The sequence below is a fragment of the Parambassis ranga genome, unplaced genomic scaffold (assembly GCF_900634625.1).
Source record: "Parambassis ranga unplaced genomic scaffold, fParRan2.1 scaffold_24_arrow_ctg1, whole genome shotgun sequence".
In the NCBI taxonomy this organism is placed as follows: domain Eukaryota; kingdom Metazoa; phylum Chordata; class Actinopteri; family Ambassidae; genus Parambassis; species Parambassis ranga.
In genome coordinates, this window is record NW_021144797.1 from 2,341,495 (window position 1) to 2,364,223 (window position 22,729).

At 44.1% G+C, this 22,729-nt stretch overlaps 1 protein-coding gene and 2 non-coding genes across 3 annotated transcripts; 2 read left to right on the forward strand and 1 right to left on the reverse strand.

The window, feature by feature from the left end:
- The first annotated feature begins 4,101 nt into the window (after positions 1-4,101).
- On the forward strand, positions 4,102-4,173 carry trnaq-uug (transfer RNA glutamine (anticodon UUG)). The gene has a single exon. It is a non-coding gene; the product is annotated as a tRNA-Gln (tRNA).
- Positions 4,174-10,254: 6,081 nt separating this feature from the next.
- trnaq-uug (transfer RNA glutamine (anticodon UUG)) lies at positions 10,255-10,326 on the reverse strand. The gene has a single exon. It is a non-coding gene; the product is annotated as a tRNA-Gln (tRNA).
- A 5,803-nt stretch (positions 10,327-16,129) lies between these two features.
- LOC114430570 (coiled-coil domain-containing protein 39-like) lies at positions 16,130-20,432 on the forward strand. The gene is made up of 5 exons (XM_028398645.1): positions 16,130-16,181; positions 16,281-16,409; positions 19,890-20,081; positions 20,160-20,263; positions 20,357-20,432. Exons 2-5 carry the CDS (start codon positions 16,371-16,373, stop codon positions 20,430-20,432), a joined length of 411 nt encoding a protein of 136 aa, XP_028254446.1. The 5' UTR covers positions 16,130-16,181; positions 16,281-16,370.
- Positions 20,433-22,729: the final 2,297 nt, after the last annotated feature.

Consider the following 22,729-nt stretch of genomic DNA (forward strand, 5'->3'; position numbering starts at 1 on the left):
GGTGAAAGAATTGATTCTGCAGTGTGTGTTCAGATATATAGGAGTGTGCCCCTAACATGAAGTATTCATGTTTAAATGTGTTTATCACTTAATAATGTGATTTTCATAAGTGTTTATGTGTTAGGAAGTTTTATAGAAAATCAAAGTAATTTGGGGATACTGAATGTATTAAGAAGTAATTTCATAGTGTGTCATATAACTTTGTTTTCTGCAGTTCAGGCTGTGGCAGATGAGATCAGTTGTTTTTCTGCTCTCTGGAGCTCCGGTTGGTACAAGATGGTCATAAATTCAGACTAAGGACAGCAGCACCTCTGACCTGATAAAAGCCAGATTCTAAAGGAATGTGTTTTTCTCCTGAGTGCCCCATGTTATGGTCATCCCTAGATCGGACTCACAACCTATGAGATTTGAGGAATTGGAGCTTTACCTTATTAGGGAATAAACACTAATAGTCTATTCGCTGTATGACCCAGGGTCTGCAGGGGGGATAGTAGATGCCCCTGTGGGCCGGCAGGCAGGAACGCCCATGTGGTATATCAATGTGTGAATTCCATGTCCAGTTGTTGTTGCGTTGCTCGTTGTTGCTGTGTGGTTGTTTGTTTTTGTTGGTTGTCCTGTTCTTGTGTTGTTCTTCTTTGGTTCTTTGTGGTCAACAACCCAGAGCTCTGTGACTCAGAATCTGCCTCATTGTTCAATAAATTGTAATCTTGAGACCAGAATTTATCCGCTCCTTCCTCATAAACCAACTCGGGAGGGGATCAGAAGAAACAAGGGGAATTGACCGTTTTTGACCTCCCCATTTTTTCCAGAGTTTCTCACTAATATTGCTTTATTTTTTACAGACCAGACTGGAGCTCTGCCAAGCAATTACTGGGAGATTTCAATTTCCTTAGGCGTCTGACAGACTATGACAAGGATAATAGCAAACCTCAGATCCTGCTGAAGCTGCAAAAATGCATCAACAACTCTGAGTTCCTACCTGAGAAGGTCTGTTTGAATTTCATGTCCAACATTCGGAAATGATCTATCGGATCTATCAACAGAACTTCTCTTATCGTTTCTTTTACTTAAAGTAAAAAAAGATTAGAGTTCAGACACTTGGGCAGTTTTGTAGTAAATGTCATAATGTCAGTATTGGAATGGCAATGTAATTTACATCCTTTATCCACTGTACTGTAGGCTATGTAGATTTAATGATATATATTCTGAAAAAATAGATGGAATTTGACACAGTTTGTTTCAGTGTGCTGGGTGTAATACTTTATCATGTGCTGCTTTTAGGTGGAGAAGGCGTCCAAAGCTTACGGGTCGTTGTGCATGTGGGTCATAGCTATGGATCTTTACTCCAAAGAAAGAGAAAACGTGGTTAAAGCACAGGTCAGTCATAAAGAGTGCAGTTTATTATTACTGATACACATGCACATTTGCAATATTTCTTCACAGTCTTTCTGCTGTCTGTTCCTTTGTCACTTTGGCTATTCATCTGCCATGCACCGCTCTGTGTGACTGGTCTGCATACTCTTCTCCCGCTACCCTTACCTACGCAGGCAGAGCTGGATACAACCAAGAAAACACTAAGGGAAAAGCAACAACAACTTAAGGAGGTGGAGGATCAGATGAAGGACCTACAAAATGGCTCTGACACAGGCTCGACTGGACAGAGCAGGGAAACTGACTTCTGCTCTGGGGGACAGCAGATACGCTGGGAAAAAAATGTTGCAAATCTTGAGCAGGACATCAACAGTGTTGTGGGAAATGTATGCATTGCAGCTGCCTGCATTGCCTACTATGGAGCCTTCACTTCCCACCATAGACAGCTGGTAGGTACAGTGTGATGGGATGGTTTAAAACCTTTAGGGCCTCTGTGATAAAGTGTGCAGCTGGTATGGCCAATGTGAGCCTGGTCTAGAGTTTTTTTTTTTAGAAACATATTGTGAAAAAGCAGTAACAGCTAATACCATATACCCTGTTTACTCTTGTTCCCCAGTGGATTAAGCAGTGTCAGAAGCTAAACATACCCATCAGTTCCCCCTTCAGCCTGATCGACTTTCTGAGTGATCCATATGACATCCTCCAGTGGAACACTGAAGGGTTGCCCTGTGACACTGTATCTACAGAGAATGGAATCCTGGTAACCAAAGACCGTCGCTGGCCTCTTATGATCGACCCACAGGATCAGGTGGCGTAAATTAATTCAGAGGACATATGTATTCTATGAAAATAGAACCTCCTTTCAGACACAGTCAGAGACAAAGTCACAGACTGGCCTCCGCCCCAGCATACCTAACGCAACAATACCAAGCTTCCCTTCATACAGTAGAAAGGACACCAACCAGCTCGTTCAGCATTGCAAATTTGCACTAAATTAAGATATTTTCACTGCTTCTTTATTGTGTTTCCATGTCTGATCATGTTTCCTTGAATGCTGTAGGTAATACACTTGGCATCAGCAAGTGTGCACCAGAGACAGTTAGGTCACTATGGAGTCTTGGAATTCACAAAATCCCAAACGGCTATCAACTATAATAGGTATTTATGTGCTTTCCAAGAAGCACACGTTTGGAATAAAAACAGTATCGCACACAAGAACCTTTGTGAATCCTTCTGCCATTGAAGCTACATATCAGGCAGTATAATGAACGCCTGGCATCAAACCATGTTTCTGCAGACATTAAATCACCTGCCAGCTACACCTGTGTGCAATGCCCTTTTGTTCAACACCAGCCAGGAGAGCAGAAGGACCCTGTGAATGCAAGGGTTTACTCCAGTGTTTATTCAAACCAGGGGTTGCATGGTGACTGTAACGGCCGAATAAGTCTGAGGAGCGTTTTTGTTAGACAGAAAAAACAAAGGCACTGATGATGCAGAGTGACATGACAGTTAAATCTTCATAAATTAATGAGTGTTTCATTAGAATTGTAGTGTGTGTGATCCTGGCTTCGATTGATGTAAAATGTGTCTTTTGGCATGTACATTTTTTTCTGTTTTCCAGAAATGTATTTAAGTTACAATCATCAATTTCACTGTGACTGAGTCTGGCCTGGAGGACCAACTGCTCAGGTAGACACAAGACAGATATTGAATTCTGACCAAACTTTAAGACTCTCACAACCTTACCCAAGCAGCTTCATCAGAACTGATGAAGCTGCTTGGATGAGCAGCGAAACGTCTTCTAGAAAACTCTACAAGTCCAGACGCCTTGCTTCAACCTTCTCTATCGTTTTCCTAATTGTAATTGAAACTTTTTGTTGTTCTTGTTCTAGTTGTCATGCTCCTCTTTCACTTCTTTTGTCTGTTTTTTCTCCACTATCTCCAGGTGACATCAGAGGCCATAAAGCATCACCTGAAGGAGGCAGAGGGGGACTCCTTCCTTGTGTATCTTGGGGAGTCCATACAGGCGTGGAGTGGCTTCCCCAGGATACAGTCGGAAGTAGAGCTTGCGGTTGATGATTTGGTCTCAGTTCTACAATGATTGCTGCTGGGAGTTTGAGCAGACAGCTGTTTACAGGGTCTAAGTTGGAATAAAGATTAATCCTGTAAATGCAAACATCCAATCTACTGAAGTTCAAAGATGTGGGCTCGTCCGGGATTTGAAAACAGGACCTGTGAGGAACTGGAACCACTTCTTCATCTGAACCATGGGGATGCCAATTTATAACACCTGAAACCACCTCCACTGTCTGCACACACAGGAAGTTCACCCTGAATCAATGCTCTCTGTTTCAGTTAACCTGTCTGCACAGAATTATTCTCTGTAACAACATGTAGAGCCCGGATAGTTCAGGCTAATTTTCATATCTGTCCAATGAGAGACAATTATCAGAGGAGAGGTTCTGCTTCTCAGGAGGGTCACAGCCTAATACAAGACCACTTCCTGTTATGCAACAAATAAACTTTATGATTCAATGTTGAGCTAATGCCACAGCCACAAAAAGACATTTCTCCCAGCTGCTAGACAGCAAGCCTTATCTAGACATGGAGGACAGTGATATGCAAAGTGTTCAGTCTTTGTTGACACAAAGAAATCTTTGCACGTATCTTTACCAATGTCAAACTGCTGACAGTCGGCCGGGTAGAGGAGGAGAAGACCCATGAGAAGCAGGTTCCATGGTGTAATGGTTAGCTCTCTGGACTTTGACTCCAGCGATCTGAGTTCAAATCTCAGTGGAACCTTTAGTTTAGTTTGGACAGTAATACTGGTGTCCTTTCTACTTTCTCTAAAAATTCAGGGCTCATTTTGCAGATTTCCAGTCAGCATGTTGTAACTGAATAACAGAGTGTATCAGAAGGAGAAGTTACATAAAGATATAATTTAAATCTCTCTCCTAAATGACACCTTAATCTGGGATTAATAATGAGTATAAAAGTAGCTGAAGACATAATTTAGTATTATAACACATACCTCCTTTATAGGGCTGTCTTGATAACTGCCTCTCATTTCCACCTGTTGTCTGTTCCATTTCCACAACAGCAGCTGAAACTGATCCACAATCAGTGTTGATCCTAACTGGACAGGCTGGTTTCACACAAGTGTGACTGACTTTTTGGGGCAATATTATAACAAATACTTATGAGACAAGATATATAAAAAGAAAGGTCAGTGCATCATGACTTCAGCTCCATTCAAAGCTTTAGGAGGCTTCATGGCCTCCATCACTCCATAAGACTGTTCCATCTGTTCTGCATCTCTGATATGTGCTGGGAGGTGGTGGCTTGGATGTTTCACTGCAGCTCATCTAGTAATAATGTGTAACACATATACACTCAACAAAAATATAAACGCAACACTTTTGTTTTTGCTCCCATGTTTCATGAGATGGACTTGAAGATCTAAACTTCATTCCAGATACACAATATTACCATTCCTCTCAAACAGTGTTCACAAATCTGTCTAAATGTGTGATAGTGAGCACTTCTGCTTTGCTGAGATAATCCATCCCACCTCACAGGTGTGCCACATCAAGATGCTGATCTGACATCATGATTAGTGCACAGGTGTACCTCAAACTGCCCACAATAAAAGGCCACCCTGAGCTGTGACAGAAACAAGTTCTTCTTCAAAGATACACAACTCCAACATCTTTGTGAAGTTTGTGGACGACACAACTGTGGTGGGTCTCATCTCCGGTGGAGATGAAACAAACTACAGGAAGATGTTGATGAAGATTCTCAGTCATCCAGGTCATCATACGTAGAGAAGATTGAAGCAAGGCGTCTACAGGAATGAGGTGCACCTTCTGGCCGAGTGGTGCAGAGACCACAACCTCTCCCTGAATGTGGAGAAGACAAAGGAGATGGTTGTGGACTACAGGAGAGCACACAGTCAGCACACCCCTCTGACCATCGACGGGGTTCTTGGGTGTGCACATCACTGAGGACCTCTCCTGGACTAACAACACTGCATCCCTGACCAAGAAGGCACAGCAGCGCCTCTACTTCCTCCGCAAGCTCAAAAGAGCCAGAGCCCCTCCCTCCATCCTGTGCACCTTCTACAGAGGGGCTGTTGAGAGCATCCTGTCCAGCTGCATCACTGTGGTACGGAGCCTGCACCACCACCTGCAGGAAGACGCTTCATCGCATAGTGAGAGCAGCTGAGAGGATCATCAGCGTCCCTCTCCCCTCCCTCCAAGACCTCTACGACAGCCGTCTCATCCGAAAGGCCCTCCGCATCACAGGAGACCCCACCCACCCTTTACACCGCTTCTTTAGTCTGCTGCCATCAGGAAAGAGACTGCGCAGCCTCCGGGCCAGGACCAGCAGACTGAGGGACAGCTTCATCCACCAGGCTGTCAGGAAGCTGAACTCTCTCCCGGCTGTGCCCCACTTTCTCCCCCTTCCCTCTACAAAAGAACCCCCCCAAGTTAGGAACTCTGTGCACCAGCCACTTTACCCTGTGCATTCTCTTGCACCCTAGTCATGTCATCCAGTCTCATATAAGCTGCTTAAACCATTCCTGGACTGTTTACATTATGCCAACTGCACTGTCTTGCACTATACATCTTCTGCACTCTTACTGCATTGTGCCTTCATTTTGTGCCTTGTATTTTGTGTGTGCCTCATTGTAGGTACATTTTTTTACACTTACACAAGTTTTTAGTTATATGTTATATATGGAGTGAAGAGTAACACAATTTCAATTCTCTGTATGTCCAGCACATATAGCAGATTTGACAATAAAGCTGACTTTGAATTAAAACAAGTGAGTTGTAAAAAAAAATTCACCCCCCATACAATTGACACTAGAAGAGAACCTATCATTTGAGACCAGAATGTTTTTTTGTACCAGGCTGTAAACATGTTCATTTCTGCTGTGAAGTTGGACATTTTAACATGGGAGTCTATGGGAAATAACACACGTGAATTACAATTTTTCACACATGTCGTAAACATTCCAGACTAGTGGTTAAGACCTTCAAAACTCAGTGTGTAACATTGTTGGTAAAAACTGTTTGCTTTGGCATGTTTGTAGAGAAGATTGAAGCAAGGTGTCTGGACTTGTAGAGTTTTCCTGAAGAGGTTTCGCTGCTCATCCAAGCAGCTTCATCAGTTGTTGATCTGTTGGTGGGGAAACATGGTTTATATGTGGTTGCAGACCTCAGTGGGTGGTCTGGATAAAACTCACAAACAATAGCACTAAATGTTTCCATAGTTACCTGTGATGATCTGGCTGCCTGTTCCAGGTGTGTCTAATGACTGGCTAACGACTATGAGACTGCTGGTAGACAGCCCATTGTTCTTGCTGTTAGCATGTGACTTGGAGTGAAACTTCCTGGGAATGGATGAAATAACTGCTTTGTATGTGGTAAAAAGATGAGGCCACCACCTCGAGAAGGTTTTACCAGCTTAACATAGATGGCTTCCTTGACTTCCTCTCTGTCTAAAATGTGAACATTGTTGTCCTCAAAGGAGTGTCCTTTGTCTTTGAGGTGGAGGTGAACAGCTGAGTCTTGTCCTGAGGAGGTGGCTCTCCTGTGCTGAGCCATTCTTCTGTGGAGTGGTTGTTTAGTTTCTGCCATTTGAGGTTGGCTTGTTGGTAGGGCTAATTTTTTAGGTTTGGCCTATCCCAGCACAGAATAAACTGCTCCTGGGCTAAATTCAGTTGTATTGTAGACTATATTTAACTACCTGAACTACATTTAAAATGCTCAAAATATAACATTTATATTGTTAAGTTGGTAAATGAGTCTATTGTAACGGGATAAGGTCACCCTGCTTGCAAGAATCTCGCTAGTGCAATTACTGTACTTCATACAGATTAAACAGACTACCCAATGTAGTAATATATCATATATGTAAATACAATAACTTATTTAAGTTGTATAGTTGTAACCTCACTATGAGATAAATGATTATTCTGTATTGCCATTGATTTGAAGACATGGATAAAATGAGTGTAATCTCACTGAATCTGGTCTGCTCACTGTTTGGTCTGCTTTCTGAGAATAACTGTCCACCTGATATAAGGCTGAAAATCACCCCCTCAGAATGAGATAATATGGGTAAATTATACATTTCCCGAATCCTTAGAGTTGTGCCATTATTTTAGTGTTTGTATTTTGTATCTCTCATGCTTCCTGATGCCACAGGACTAAATGACAAAAGATGATTTAGGCAGAAATGGCAGGAAAATGTGTGTAATAAAAGGTTTGAAGAGCTCCAGTGTCTACTGTCCTTGTCAAAAGTATTCACAAAAGAACTTGAATGAAAGCCCAGAGTGTCCCCTTTAAAATGATACCAAACATAATAATATAGGTCATTGAATTATGTCCTTAACAAGGGCCAATACCAAGATATGGACCTGTGTCAAAAATGCATTTTTTCAATGGGGGAAGGTAACTTTAACAGCTGATAACCATAATTTAGCTGTGACTTCAGAAGGGTTATCATACCAAAATGTTGACTACAGGCATGTATCTTTTCAAAAAGTATAAGCAACCTTTGCCACCTTGAGTGGTACCGATATCTCATCTGGCCCATGGACTAAATGGATGAGAGAGAGAGAAGAACAAAACAGATAAGTTTTAAGAAAAGTGATTATATTACATTAAAAACACTAATAATATATGCCATTGATCTTTCCTATTCATGGCATATTAACCTACAGGTTGTGGGCTCCAATTAACTAGTTTTCTAGTTTAGATTGCATGTAATACCACCCCGTCACAGTAAAAAATGTGACAGGGTGGTAAATTTCAACCTAAAATGGCTGCAGTTCACCATGTGGTCAGCTAGCTAACTTGGCATATGTACTTTTCAACTTGAAATATGATCTTCTTTTCATTAATACTGGAAGAAAAGTGATAAAACACTGTTTTCCCTATCAATTCAACGTGACGGGGTGGTGAGGTTAAGCTCGACGGACCCCGTCTAAAATACAAAAGCAACAAATAATCAACAAAAAATGAGGTGGGAACTTGCCTGCTTTTGAATTTCACTGGTCCAAAGGCTTAAGTGATGTCACCTCTTTTTTTAAAATGTCATTTAAAGGAACAGTACATTTTTTATAGACAGACAGGGAATGAGTGACAGGGTGGTAAGACAAACTGAGGGACGCACAAAAATCTATTAAAAATCTATTGGCGCCTTCCTTCAGGGTGGATACAGCTCCCGTCCTGAGAGCTAGAAAAAAAGGACTGCACTCAGACATCCTGGAAAACAGCGTCGCTGCCCCCGGCTTTGTGACTGTACAGGTGGACAGAGATCTGACTGGTGTGAGATTCTGCTTGGCACAGAGGCAGCTAATAAACTGAAAAGGAGAACAGAAGATCTCTCAGCTGACATTCAGGCACAGCTGCTGGATAGACTGCGATCATGTAAGAAATGTTCCTTTCAGTTGGATGAATCGACAGAGCAGAGCATCTCCAGTGCTGCTCAGTTGATAGTTTTGGTGTGCTATCCCTGGAAAGGAGATATTTTGGAAGACTTTCTGTTCTGCAAGTTATTGCATAGATTAAGTCTGTCAATCCAGAGATTAAAGCTGCTCACTGTATGCTGCTGAACATGAGGCACTGCTGGATCACTCTGAGGTGCGATGGCTGTCGCAATGGCTGCAGCACAGAGCTCAAACTGTACCGACCAGCTCAGAGGAGAAGAAGAAGGAGCAACATCACATCAGGAAGGCCCTGCAAACCTGTGGCTATCCCAGCTGGGCTGTCATCAAAGCCACAAAAACAAGATCCACAGACAACAAGACAAAGACAACAACTGGCTGGAGGAAGAACATTGTCACTGCAGAACTGAAGAAGCTACTCGGGGGAGTGTTGGTCCCACTTAAGATTAAAATTTAGGGTGTTTTCACACTTGCTCCCTTTCGGCCCTCTAAACGAATGCAGATCGATGACTCAGGATTTTTTGCTCTATTTAACCCTAACTCTATTTTCCCTGAATGTGCAGTAATTTAACCAGAAAACACAGGAGAAAGCCGACATTCTGCTTCAAGTGAAGACTACCCAGAATTCAGTGCAGTGGAGGAGTCTGAGAGCTCTAGTGGACCTGGTGTGAACAGAAAGAGGACTAAATTACATAAAACCAGTGACCCTGACATGATTTGAACATGCAACCTTCTGATCCGGACTCAGACGTGCTACCATTGCTCCATGAGGTCTGTTCACAGCTTCTGCTCTTCCAAGGACTCAGTTTAGCATGACATGATCAGCTTGATGTTCATATATGTGTTACACATTATTACTAGATGAGCTGCAGTGAAACATCCAAGCCACCACCTCCCAGCACATATCAGAGATGCAGAACAGATGGAACAGTCTTATGGAGTGATGGAGGCCATGAAGCCTCCTAAAGCTTTGAATGGAGCTGAAGTCATGATGCACTGACCTTTCTTTTTATATATCTTGTCTCATAAGTATTTGTTATAATATTGCCCCAAAAAGTCAGTCACACTTGTGTGAAACCAGCCTGTCCAGTTAGGATCAACACTGATTGTGGATCAGTTTCAGCTGCTGTTGTGCAAATGGAGCAGACAACAGGTGGAAATGAGAGGCAGTTATCAAGACAGCCCTATAAAGGAGGTATGTGTTATAATACTAAATTATGTCTTCAGCTACTTTTATACTCATTATTAATCCCAGATTAAGGTGTCATTTAGGAGAGAGATTTAAATTATATCTTTATGTAACTTCTCCTTCTGATACACTCTGTTATTCAGTTACAACATGCTGACTGGAAATCTGCAAAATGAGCCCTGAATTTTTAGAGAAAGTAGAAAGGACACCAGTATTACTGTCCAAACTAAACTAAAGGTTCCACTGAGATTTGAACTCAGATCGCTGGAGTCAAAGTCCAGAGAGCTAACCATTACACCATGGAACCTGCTTCTCATGGGTCTTCTTCTCCTCCTCTACCCTGCCGACTGTCAGCAGTTTGACATTGGTAAAGATACGTGCAAAGATTTCTTTGTGTCAACAAAGACTGAACACTTTGCATATCACTGTCCTCCATGAGGAGGCTGTCCTCCATGTCTAGATAAGGCTTGCTGTCTAGCAGCTGGGAGAAATGTCTTTTTGTGGCTGTGGCATTAGCTCAACATTGAATCATAAAGTTTATTTGTTGCATAACAGGAAGTGGTCTTGTATTAGGGTGTGACCCTCCTGAGAAGCAGAACCTCTCCTCTGATAATTGTCTCTCATTGGACAGATATGAAAATTAGCCTGAACTATCCGGGCTCTACATGTTGTTACAGAGAATAATTCTGTGCAGACAGGTTAACTGAAACAGAGAGCATTGATTCAGGGTGAACTTCCTGTGTGTGCAGACAGTGGAGGTGGTTTCAGGTGTTATAAATTGGCATCCCCATGGTTCAGATGAAGAAGTGGTTCCAGTTCCTCACAGGTCCTGTTTTCAAATCCCGGACGAGCCCACATCTTTGAACTTCAGTAGATTGGATGTTTGCATTTACAGGATTGTAGAATCTTTATTCCAATTTAGACCCTGTAAACAGCTGTCTGCTCAAACTCCCAGCAGCAATCATTCTAGAACTGAGACCAAATCATCAACCGCAAGCTCTACTTCCGACTGTATCCTGGGGAAGCCACTCCACGCCTGTATGGACTCCCCAAGATACACAAGGAAGGAGTCCCCCTCTGCCTCCTTCAGGTGATGCTTTATGGCCTCTGATGTCACCTGGAGATAGTGGAGAAAAAACAGACAAAAGAAGTGAAAGAGGAGCATGACAACTAGAACAAGAACAACAAAAAGTTTCAATTACAATTAGGAAAACGATAGAGAAGGTTGAAGCAAGGCGTCTGGACTTGTAGAGTTTTCTAGAAGACGTTTCGCTGCTCATCCAAGCAACTCTACAAAACTCTACAAGTCCAGACGCCTTGCTTCAACCTTCTCTACGTATGATGACCTGGATGACTGAGAATCTTCATCAACATAGGAAAACGATCAGACAGTTGAAAATGATGACAGGTATGATCTCTGCCAGATCCCCACCTTTGACTCCTGGAGAGTCTGAACGAGCTCCTCATTGTCAAGTATATTCCCCTTAGAGTTAGAGAGAAGCTCAACAATGCGGTCCTCGATATCTTTCAGCTGATTGCGGTCAGAGTTGATGCGAACAATCAGCTTATTGCTCTGTTCCTCAAGATGTGGACTCTCAAGACGCACCACATCACTTTAAAGAGAGAAACAAGTTGCAGGGTTGTAATTTAAGGGTTTTGGAGGTAGAGAAAGGAGAAGAAAGGGGGAAAAGAGAAGGAAAAGGGTAAGGTTGTGAATGTGAGTCTTAAAGTTTGGTCAGAATTCAATATCTGTCTTGTGTCTACCTGAGCAGTTGGTCCTCCAGGCCAGACTCAGTCACAGTGAAATTGATGATTGTAACTTTAATACATTTCTGGAAAACAGAAACAAATGTACATGCCAAAAGACACATTTTACATCAATCGAAGCCAGGATCACACACACTACAATTCTAATGAAACACTCATTAATTTATGAAGATTTAACTGTCATGTCACTCTGCATCATCAGTAACCTTTGTTTTTTCTGTCTAACAAAAACGCTCCTCAGACTTATTCGGCCGTTACAGTCACCATGCAACCCCTGATTTGAATAAACACTGGAGTAAACCCTTGCATTCACAGGGTCCTTCTGCTTTCCTGGCTGGTGTTGAACAAAAGGGCATTGCACACAGGTGTAGCTGGCAGGTGATTTAATGTCTGCAGAAACACGGTTTGATGCCAGGCGTTCATTATACTGCCCAATATGTAGCTTCAATGGCAGAAGGATTCACAAAGGTTCTTGTGTGCGATACTGTTTTTATTCCAAACGTGTGCTTCTTGGAAAGCACATAAATACCTATTATAGTTGATAGCCGTTTGGGATTTTGTGAGCAAAGGTTTGTTGAATGTGAATTCCAAGACTCCATAGTGACCTAACTGTCTCTGGTGCACACTTGCTGATGCCAAGTGTATTACCTACAGCATTCAAGGAAACATGATCAGACATGGAAACACAATAAGGAAGCAGTGAAAATATCTTAATTTAGTGCAAATTTGCAATGCTGAACGAGCTGGTTGGTGTCCTTTCTACTGTATGAAGGGAAGCTTGGTATTGTTGCGTTAGGTATGCTGGGGCGGAGGCCAGTCTGTGACTTTGTCTCTGACTGTGTCTGAAAGGAGGTTCTATTTTCATAGAATACATATGTCCTCTGAATTAATTTACGCCACCTGATCCTGTGGGTCGATCATAAGAGGCCAGCGATGGTCTTTGGTTACCAGGATTCCATTCTCTGTAGATACAGTGTCACAGGGCAACCCTTCAGTGTTCCACTGGAGGATGTCATATGGATCACTCAGAAAGTCGATCAGGCTCAAGGGGGAACTAATGGGTATGTTTAGCTTCTGACACTGCTTAATCCACTGGGGAACAAGAGTAAACAGGGTATATGGTATTAGCTGTTACTGCTTTTTCACAATATGTTTCTAAAAAAAAAAACTCTAGACCAGGCTCACATTGGCCATACCAGCTGCACACTTTATCACAGAGGCCCTAAAGGTTTTAAACCATCCCATCACACTGTACCTACCAGCTGTCTATGGTGGGAAGTGAAGGCTCCATAGTAGGCAATGCAGGCAGCTGCAATGCATACATTTCCCACAACACTGTTGATGTCCTGCTCAAGATTTGCAACATTTTTTTCCCAGCGTATCTGCTGTCCCCCAGAGCAGAAGTCAGTTTCCCTGCTCTGTCCAGTCGAGCCTGTGTCAGAGCCATTTTGTAGGTCCTTCATCTGACCCTCCACCTCCTTAAGTTGTTGTTGCTTTTCCCTTAGTGTTTTCTTGGTTGTATCCAGCTCTGCCTGCGTAGGTAAGGGTAGCGGGAGAAGAGTATGCAGACCAGTCACACAGAGCGGTGCATGGCAGATGAATAGCCAAAGTGACAAAGGAACAGACAGCAGAAAGACTGTGAAGAAATATTGCAAATGTGCATGTGTATCAGTAATAATAAACTGCACTCTTTATGACTGACCTGTGCTTTAACCACGTTTTCTCTTTCTTTGGAGTAAAGATCCATAGCTATGACCCACATGCACAACGACCCGCAAGCTTTGGACACCTTCTCCACCTAAAAGCAGCACATGATAAAGTATTACACCCAGCACACTGAAACAAACTGTGTCAAATTCCATCTATTTTTTCAGAATATATATCATTAAATCTACATAGCCTACAGTACAGTGGATAAAGGATATAAATTACATTGCCATTCCAATACTGACATTATGACATTTACTACAAAACTGCCCAAGTGTCTGAACTCTAATCTTTTTTTACTTTAAGTAAAAGAAAAGATAAGAGAAGTTCTGTTGATAGATCCGATAGATCATGTCCAAATGTTGGACATGAAATTCAAACAGACCTTCTCAGGTAGGAACTCAGAGTTGTTGATGTATTTTTGCAGCTTCAGCAGGATCTGAGGTTTGCTATTATCCTTGTCATAGTCTGTCAGACGCCTAAGGAAATTGAAATCTCCCAGTAATTGCTTGGCAGAGCTCCAGTCTGGTCTATAAAGAATAAAGCAATATTAGTGAGAAACTGGAAAAAATGGGGAGGTCAAAAACGGTCAATTCCCCTTGTTTCTTCTGATCCCCTCCCGAGTTGGTTTATGAGAAAGGAGCGGATAAATTCTGGTCTCAAGATTACAATTTATTGAACAATGAGGCAGATTCTGAGTCACAGAGCTCTGGGTTGTTGACCACAAAGAACCAAAGAAGAACAACACAAGAACAGGACAACCAACAAAAACAAACAACCACACAGCAACAACGAGCAACGCAACAACAACTGGACATGGAATTCACACATTGATATACCCCATGGGCGTTCCTGCCTGCCGGCCCACAGGGGCATCTACTATCTCCCTGCAGACCCTGGGTCATACAGCGAATAGACTATTAGTGTTTATTCCCTAATAAGGTAAAGCTCCAATTCCTCAAATCTCATAGGTTGTGAGTCTGATCTAGGGATGACCATAACATGGGGTACTCAGGAGAAAAACACATTCCTTTAGAATCTGGCTTTTATCAGGTCAGAGGTTTTGCTGTCCTTAGTCTGAATTTATGACCATCTCGTACCAACCGGAGCTCCAGAGAGCAGAAAAACAACTGATCTCATCTGCCACAGCCTGAACTGCAGAAAAAAAAGTTATATGACACACTATGAAATTACTTCTTAAATGTATTTTACAAGCTGACCGGAAGCATTAATTCTGGTCTCGCGCTGCCTCCTTGTGGCGACATGCCGAACGGGGGGTTTGCTAGGGGCGACTGACAACAGACCTGAGCCCTAGCAACCGGCAGAGAGACGCTGTATAAAGCCGGAGTCAAGAGATATTGCTGAGAATTACTGCGTTGTTGCTTTCCATAGCATTTGTTAGGCGCGGTGTTAAAATGGAATCTATGTCTGATGTTCTCGACCCAGTTTTGGCTGAAGTGGGGTGGGGTAGCCGTTATGCTGTCCCCGAGCTCAACGCTGAAAACAAAGCCTTACTGGAGGAGGTGAGGAAACTTATTATTAACATGTTTAATGGCACAGACGTGTTTAGCTTCCTTTTCTCTGTTTGTTTTTGGGTGTCATCATGTGGGTCATTTAAAATTACTCACTGAAGAATAATGTTGTAACACAAACCGTTGATGAGGTTTGTTTTGACTGAGTGCAGGTTGTGCACACGGTCCTCCTGCAGTGACACCACGGTTACTGTTCAATTCATTATTTTAAATATTTAAGAGCAGCTGAAATTTCCAAATAAAATGTAACATTTGAATCTTTTTTTCTTGTTAAGTGTCAGATATGTATGTATGGACAAAAGGTCCTCACTTTACACTTTAGATTGTGTTTTCTTAATGTTATTGCACATCGGTTTTCGGTATCTGAATTTTGATTCACTGTGTGCTGTGTCATGATGATGTCAACAGATTTGTAGAAAAGAGATAGAGCGGACACAACTGGAAGACAAACTGGAGAAAAACAAGGAACAAAAGAAGAACATGGCCAATTACCTAAAGAATATTAAAGAAGAGCTGGAAAACACTGAGGTCAGTATCTATGAGTTGTGATATGTTTGTTTTGTGGTGGGTTATGCAGTGTGTGTTATTTGTGTTGTCTAGGCTCTGTGTGAGGCAAAGGAGAGAGAGATAGAGTTAGAGAAACACCTGACAGCCCTCGCGGAGAGAGAAACTAGCCGTCTGACTCAGGACACGGCTAAGAAGCTCCTTAGGAGAGAGGAAAAACACGCTGGAGGTCCGAGCCTTTCATAAATAAAAAATAGAAAAGAGAAGTAGCTATAGATTGTGATGCCACAATAACATGTATCTGTATCCCCAGAACAACATTTTCAAGGCCAAACAGAAGCTGGAGGAGTTCAGGCAGCAGATGAACTGGGACCAGCAGACAATGGATTGCATTTTGGAGGAGTCAGCAGGCAAATATGAGGACACGATGGCCATCAACAAATACGCTCAGCAAGATGAGCAGAGGATCAAGGTAAAGAGATGAAAACATCTCTCTTCTGCAGCACTTACAGCTTTGAGTTATCATCAGCTAACAGCTGTCTAACCTCCCCTGGTGCAGTCGCTCATTCTGGCGATAGAGAAGAAGTCTGTGGAGGCCAATGAAAAGCTCAAAGCACTCGATAAAGAGAAGACTGAGACAAAATTAGCCCAGGTAATGTGTAAAAACACAGCACATCCATGGTGTTATTACTAACAGTATGTGTAGGCAGTTGTGGCAGTTCCCATTAAAATCCCTCTGCTGTCGTACCAGCTTGCATTGGATAAGGTGACAGAGAATCTGCAGCAGGCTCACCTGGAGACACAGCAGCTTACCCACCTGTGGGAAAACACTATCAAGTACATGAAGCAACAAGATGCTGAGATGCAGCAGTGTGCACTGGTAAAGCATGGGACATTAAACATCTACTGGTCATTCATTCTAGAGTGAATTCACACAGGAGTCTTTTCTTTCTTTTCTTTTCTTCTACTTCCGGCGCTGGTGGAGACCGGCTGCTGTTTGCAACGGCTCCTGCTTACTGTCTCTTTTTTTCCTACTTTTTGCTATTCTTCACTTTTTATTTTTGTACAAAACTTCTTCTCTACACACTTGTAGGGTATAGTACTGTGTCCCTGCAGTTTTTTATCAGGATTCTCGCTGTTTTTCTGCTTTTACAACCACATCCAGCGCGACAATGCATGAAGTGGCTCGCGTTGTTTACAGTCGGGAACAGCTGTTTGCGCTGCGCAGCGCTGTGGTGTTCCCCAGGGACAGACACCAAATACCCCCGGAACTGGTTCGGAAGACCCGCCGGGGTTGCAGTGCCGGGAAGAAACGTCGGGATAAGAAGAGATGCTTCAGACCGGCTCTCCCCACCATCACTATGGGAAATGTGAGATCTCTTCCCAATAAGATGGATGAGCTAGCGGCACTAACTCGCCATCAGCGTGAGTACATGGAGAGCAGCGTCCTTCTGTTCTCCGAGACCTGGCTCACACAGAACATCCCGGATTCTGCTCTTCTGCTGGAAAACTTTCACCTGCTGCGGGCGGACAGAACGGCGGACAGCGGTAAGGGGAAAGGAGGGGGGCTGGCTGTGTATGTGAACGTGAGGTGGTGCAAACCGGGACACTGCACTATTAAAGAACAACTGTGCAACAGGGACATCGAACTGTTAGCAGTTAGCATGAGGCCTTTCTATCTGCCACGGGAGTTCTCACATGTGATTGTAACGGTGGTGTACGTCCCTCCCTCTGCTAACGCGGACACAGCTTGTGACACCCTGCTCTCAGTCACCAGCAGGCTGCAGACACAGCACCCACAGGCCCTCTTCCTCATCTCTGGAGACTTTAACCACGCGTCTCCCTCATCTGTTCTGCCCACATTCACCCAGTATGTCACCTGCCCCACTAGAGACAATAGAACACTGGACTTGTTTTATGCCAACACCAACGAGGCATATTCTGCATCCCCCCTCCCTCCCCTGGGAAGAGCTGACCATAACATAGTCCATCTGCAGACTGTGTACACTCCTGTTGTGCACAGGCAACCGGCGGTCTCACGCAGAGTGAAGAGATGGACCGAGGAGAGTGAGGCTGCTCTCATGGACTGCTTCAACACCACTGTGTGGACAGAGCTTTATGACCCACATGGGGAGGACATTAACACAATAACGGACTGCATAACGGACTATATTAACTTCTGTGTTGAGAACACTGTTCCTTCCAAGACGGTACGGTGTTTCTCCAACAACAAGCCGTGGATTAACCCTGAAATCAAAGCTCTCCTGAAGGAGAAGAAGAGAGCTTTCAGGTCAGGGAGCAAGGATGAGCTGAGGGCTGCACAGAGGGAGCTGAGGAGGAAGATCAGAGAGGGAAAAGCCAGCTACAGGAAGAAGATGGAGGAGCAGCTGCAGCAACAGAACGTCAGCGGGGTGTGGAGAAGCCTGAAAACCATCTCTGGCTACAACACACCCCACTCACAGGCTGAGGGGGATCAGAAGTGGGTCAATGACCTAAACCTACACTTCAATAGGTTTGATGTAGCACCCACTCCTCCCCCCTTGCAGTCGCACCTCCACTCTCTGACTCCTGGCCTTTGTTCCTCTCCCACAGCCCCCCACACTCTTAGCTTATCACAACATCAAACCACTTCACACCCACACAGTGACACTCATCCCCCACCCCCACCCCTGTCCTTCACAGCAGCCCAGGTGAGAACAGAACTCAGGAAAACCAAGACAAGGAAGGCAGCTGGACCTGATGCCATTAGCTCCAGGCTCCTTAAGTCCTGCGCAGACCAGCTGTGTGGAGTTATGGAGCATGTCTTCAATCTGAGCCTCAAGCTGGGGGTGGTACCACAGCTCTGGAAGACCTCCTGTGTGGTACCAGTGCCTAAAACACTGCACCCCAAAGACCTCAGCAGCTACAGACCAGTGGCTCTGACATCCCACCTCATGAAGACACTGGAGAGACTGGTCCTGAGACACCTCCGCTCCACAGTGGGCTCCTCCATGGATCCGCTGCAGTTCGCCTACAGGCCTAATGTTGGAGTGGAGGACGCTGTCACCTTCTTGCTACACCGAGCTCTTTCTCACCTGGAGAAGCCCGGCAGCACTGTGAGAATCACCTTCTTTGATTTTTCCAGTGCTTTCAACACCATCCAGCCGGCGATCCTGAAGGACAAACTGGAGCAAACAGGGGTGGACCACCTGCTGTCTGAGTGGATCAGGGACTACCTCACAAACCGACCACAGTTTGTGAGAACCCAGAACTGTGTGTCTGACCTGCTCACCTGTAACACGGGTGCCCCTCAGGGGACCGTCCTGGCCCCCTTTCTCTTCACCCTCTACACGTCGGACTTCAGACACAACACTGACGGCTGTGTGCTGCAGAAGTTCTCTGATGACACTGCGATTGTTGGTCTCATCAGAGATGACGATGACGCGGAGTACAGAGGACTGACGCAGAACTTTGTGGACTGGTGTCAGCGAAACCACCTCCTGATCAATGCAGGGAAAACCAAGGAGATGGTGGTGGACTTTCGCAGACGACACTCAGCCCCCCCCTTACCGGTGAACATCCAGGGAATGGACATTGAGCAGGTGGACTCTTACAAATACCTGGGTGTTCACCTCAACAACAAACTAGACTGGACTCACAACACAGACGCACTGTACAGGAAGGGCCAGAGCAGGCTCTACCTGCTGAGGAGACTGCGGTCTTTTGGAGTGAAAGGGGCACTCCTGAAGACTTTTTATGACTCTGTGGTGGCATCGGTCATCATGTACGGTGTGGTCTGCTGGAACAGCAGCATCACTGAGAGGGAGAGGAAGAAGCTGGACAGAGTCATCAGGAAGTCCAGCTCTGTCCTGGGCTGCTCTCTGGACTCAGTGCAGGAGGTGGGTGACAGGAGGGTCCTGGCAAAACTAACATCCATGCTGGACAATGAGTCCCACCCCCTGCAGGACACCCTGTCAGCCCTGCAGAGCAGCTTCAGTGGCAGACTGCTCCACCCTAGGTGTGTGAAGGAGAGATACAGAAGGTCTTTCCTTCCTGCTGCTGTCAGACTCTATAATAAACACTTCTGATAGGAGCAATACTTACACACCACAGTGTGCTTTTATTTTACTGTTATTTATTTAGTTGCACTATGTACAGTTTATAAACCATTTCTACCTCCACTCACCTGTGCAATAACTGTTAAATATGTAAACTGTTTATAATGTATATATCTTTTATTGGTAGCCTATTTTATATTGTATATATCTTTTTCCTAACTTATCCCTTGCTGTCTGTATGCCGTTGCAAAAATGCAATTTCCCCATTGTGGGACTAATAAAGGTTTCTTAATCTTAATCTTAATCTTAAATTATTATTGCAGCAACTTGCAAAAGCCAACCAGAAGCTGAGGGAAAACAGGGCCGCCATTGCAGAGAAGAAGCACCTGATGGAGATCCAGAGGAACAACAGGAAAGAAACCGAGAGGAAGTCAGCGGTGGCCAACAAACAGGCAGTAAAACTGCAGCAGGAGCTGAAGGAGCAGGAGAGTGACTGTGGCAGGCTGCAGGATGAGGTGCTGAATGTGGACTAATAATAAACTGCCTTCATATTGATATTATTATAAGTGAACTGACTCTTGTGTGTCCCGCAGCTGAAAAGCTGCAAAGGCAACCTAGAGAGAACAACCTCTGATGTGAAGATGCTGACGTCCCACATATCCACGATGAAGAAGGACATCCAGGACTACAATGACAAGTCAGTGTATCACAGCAGGGCTCTGTGTGTGTATTGACTGGAGCTGTGGTAATGTACTACACAATGTCTGTTTTATGTTTCTGTGTATTTTAGACTGAAGGAAGCCAAGATCCACAATGCTGCGCTGGAGGAGAAACTGAAGGTTGAAGTAGATTTTCCTCAAAGCTAAGAATGGACCTGACAGAAAGGCTGTATGCACTGTGATTTTAAACTCATGGGTTCCCTATCAGGACAGCATGGTGGAGCACAAGTTTATGAAGCTAGAGGTGGAGCGTATGAGGGATCTGCTGTACAACAAGGCAGACGGCGTGCTGTCTTTGGAGAAGAGGAAGCTGAACCTGCAGAAAGCTATGACAGAGAGGGAGGATGAGATCAAGGTGTACAAAGAGCCAGCAGCTGAAGCTCGGTGAACAGGAGAGGCAGAGACTCAGGTAAAAAAAAAACAAATCACTCAGTTCTCAAAGGTTTGTCACATCACTCAATGTCAATCATTGTGTCTCAGTGCTGAACTCAATGAGAAACTGTCCAAGACTGAAACCATTAAGAAACATTTTGAGGTTGTGACCCTGACCAAGGCAGGTCCTGAGGCGGAGGGGGAGCAGTCACAGGCTTACTACATCACTAAGGTCGGAGCTCTTCACACATAGTCTACTGAAGCACACACCATGGTTCCAGACTTTTGCATCATCTGTGTGTGCTTTTCACCAGGTTGCACAAGAGAAAGAAAGAAACTTAAGCAGAAGGGTGATGAGCTGGATGCTAAAATCCACAAGCTGGAGCAGGAAAAGAGAGCTCTGGACCAACCAGCTGTTCAGCAACTCTAACTCTGTATACCGCAAATCTTTCAACAAAGCTGAAGAATCCAGTATGTAAACCAGCCACAGCCCTCTTCAACTGTATACTTGTTGATTGATTGATTGTTAAATGATGGTGGCAGCTTTAATTGGCCACAATGTAATTTGTTTTCGTTTTAGGTCCGGACTATCAGGAGAAGTTGAAGCTGGAGGAGCAGCTGAGAGCTGCTGAAGTGAAGCTGAAGGATAACAAATGATCCAGGAGCTCCAACAGGACATGCAGGTTATTGTTGTTTATAGCCAGTGTAGAGCAGATCACTGAGAACGAAGCAATTAGTCTTCGACGGCTCAGGTTACATTCAGACTGATTCTGGATTAACTGGATCTTAACCATGCAAATACTTTGTTAGCTCATATATTATTAGCATAATGGTCAACATTCAGCAGGCAGTAATAGTTAAATTACTGTTTTTTTGTTGGAAGTCAGTGTATTATCACTGCAACACAGTGATGGATATGCTTTGGGCCAAGTTAGAGAATCAATCATTTACACACTTAGTCCAGCACCCATGGAGCACACAGATCCCTCCTTTGTAGAAGTCGCCCACAGACCATGTGGCCTAAAGCTGCATCTCTTTTGTGCAGCCATCACTGCACAATACTACAGGGAATACAGAGGGTGTATTATGTAGCGCCCCTGTGAAAGCTTTAGACCAAAAATAAACTTGTTTAAACTATCTGCCTGACATTGATCTCGTATGAATCTCTGTGTATGTGCATGTTCAGCTTTAGTGTATTCATGGGTGTGTGTCTGTTTCCAGGAAAGGAACAAGACTAGAGGAGGGAGAAAAGATGAGAATAAATCAGACACTCCTGGAGAAACTGAACAAAGACATCACATTTCAGAAGGAGAAACTCGACAGAGCCACAAAACAGGTTTAAAATCAACCGCTCATTTCATGACGCGGCAGTAAACACAGGGGGTGTTGTGTGTGTATACAGAACACCACCTGTTTAATTCTGTAATGTCCTGCTGTTTTCCAGTGCTCCAAGTGCTCTTCTCCTTTTGAAGAGAAGGACATTAAAGTGACAGAGATGAAGGAATTTAACAAGGTTATTGACAAGATGCTGAATGAGGCCATGGAGAAAAACCCAGACGTCAGACCGGCGCTGGAGAAATACTTCCTGCAGGTGCAGAACAGCTCAAACAGCTCAAACAGCAGGACTAATGCAGCCACAGCAGCGTACCCTTTAATGCTCCTCTCTATTACCCCTCACAGGCCAATGTGTCTCTTCCACCTCCTCCTTCAACTCCTTCCACCCAGCGGAGCTTCAGGACAAACTCTGCCCGCAGCTCGACCACTTCCAGGTCAGACTTACCCTGAAATGGGTCACACTAGAATACTACACTGATAACAGTTCACCTTTAACAGTCAGTCAGCTCCACAGCTGCAAGGTGTTGGTGATAAAAATGCACAAGATGAATACGACTATAAACAGAGTATAACGAATCAGACTTTGCAGTGCGCAGTGCGGACCAGTGCAGCCTTTGCAGTGTGCAGTGCGGCCTTTGCAGTGCGCAGTGCGGACTTTGCAGTGCGGACCAATTCAATTCAATTCAGTTTTATTTATATAGCGCATATTACAATCAGACATTGTCTCAAAGCGCTTC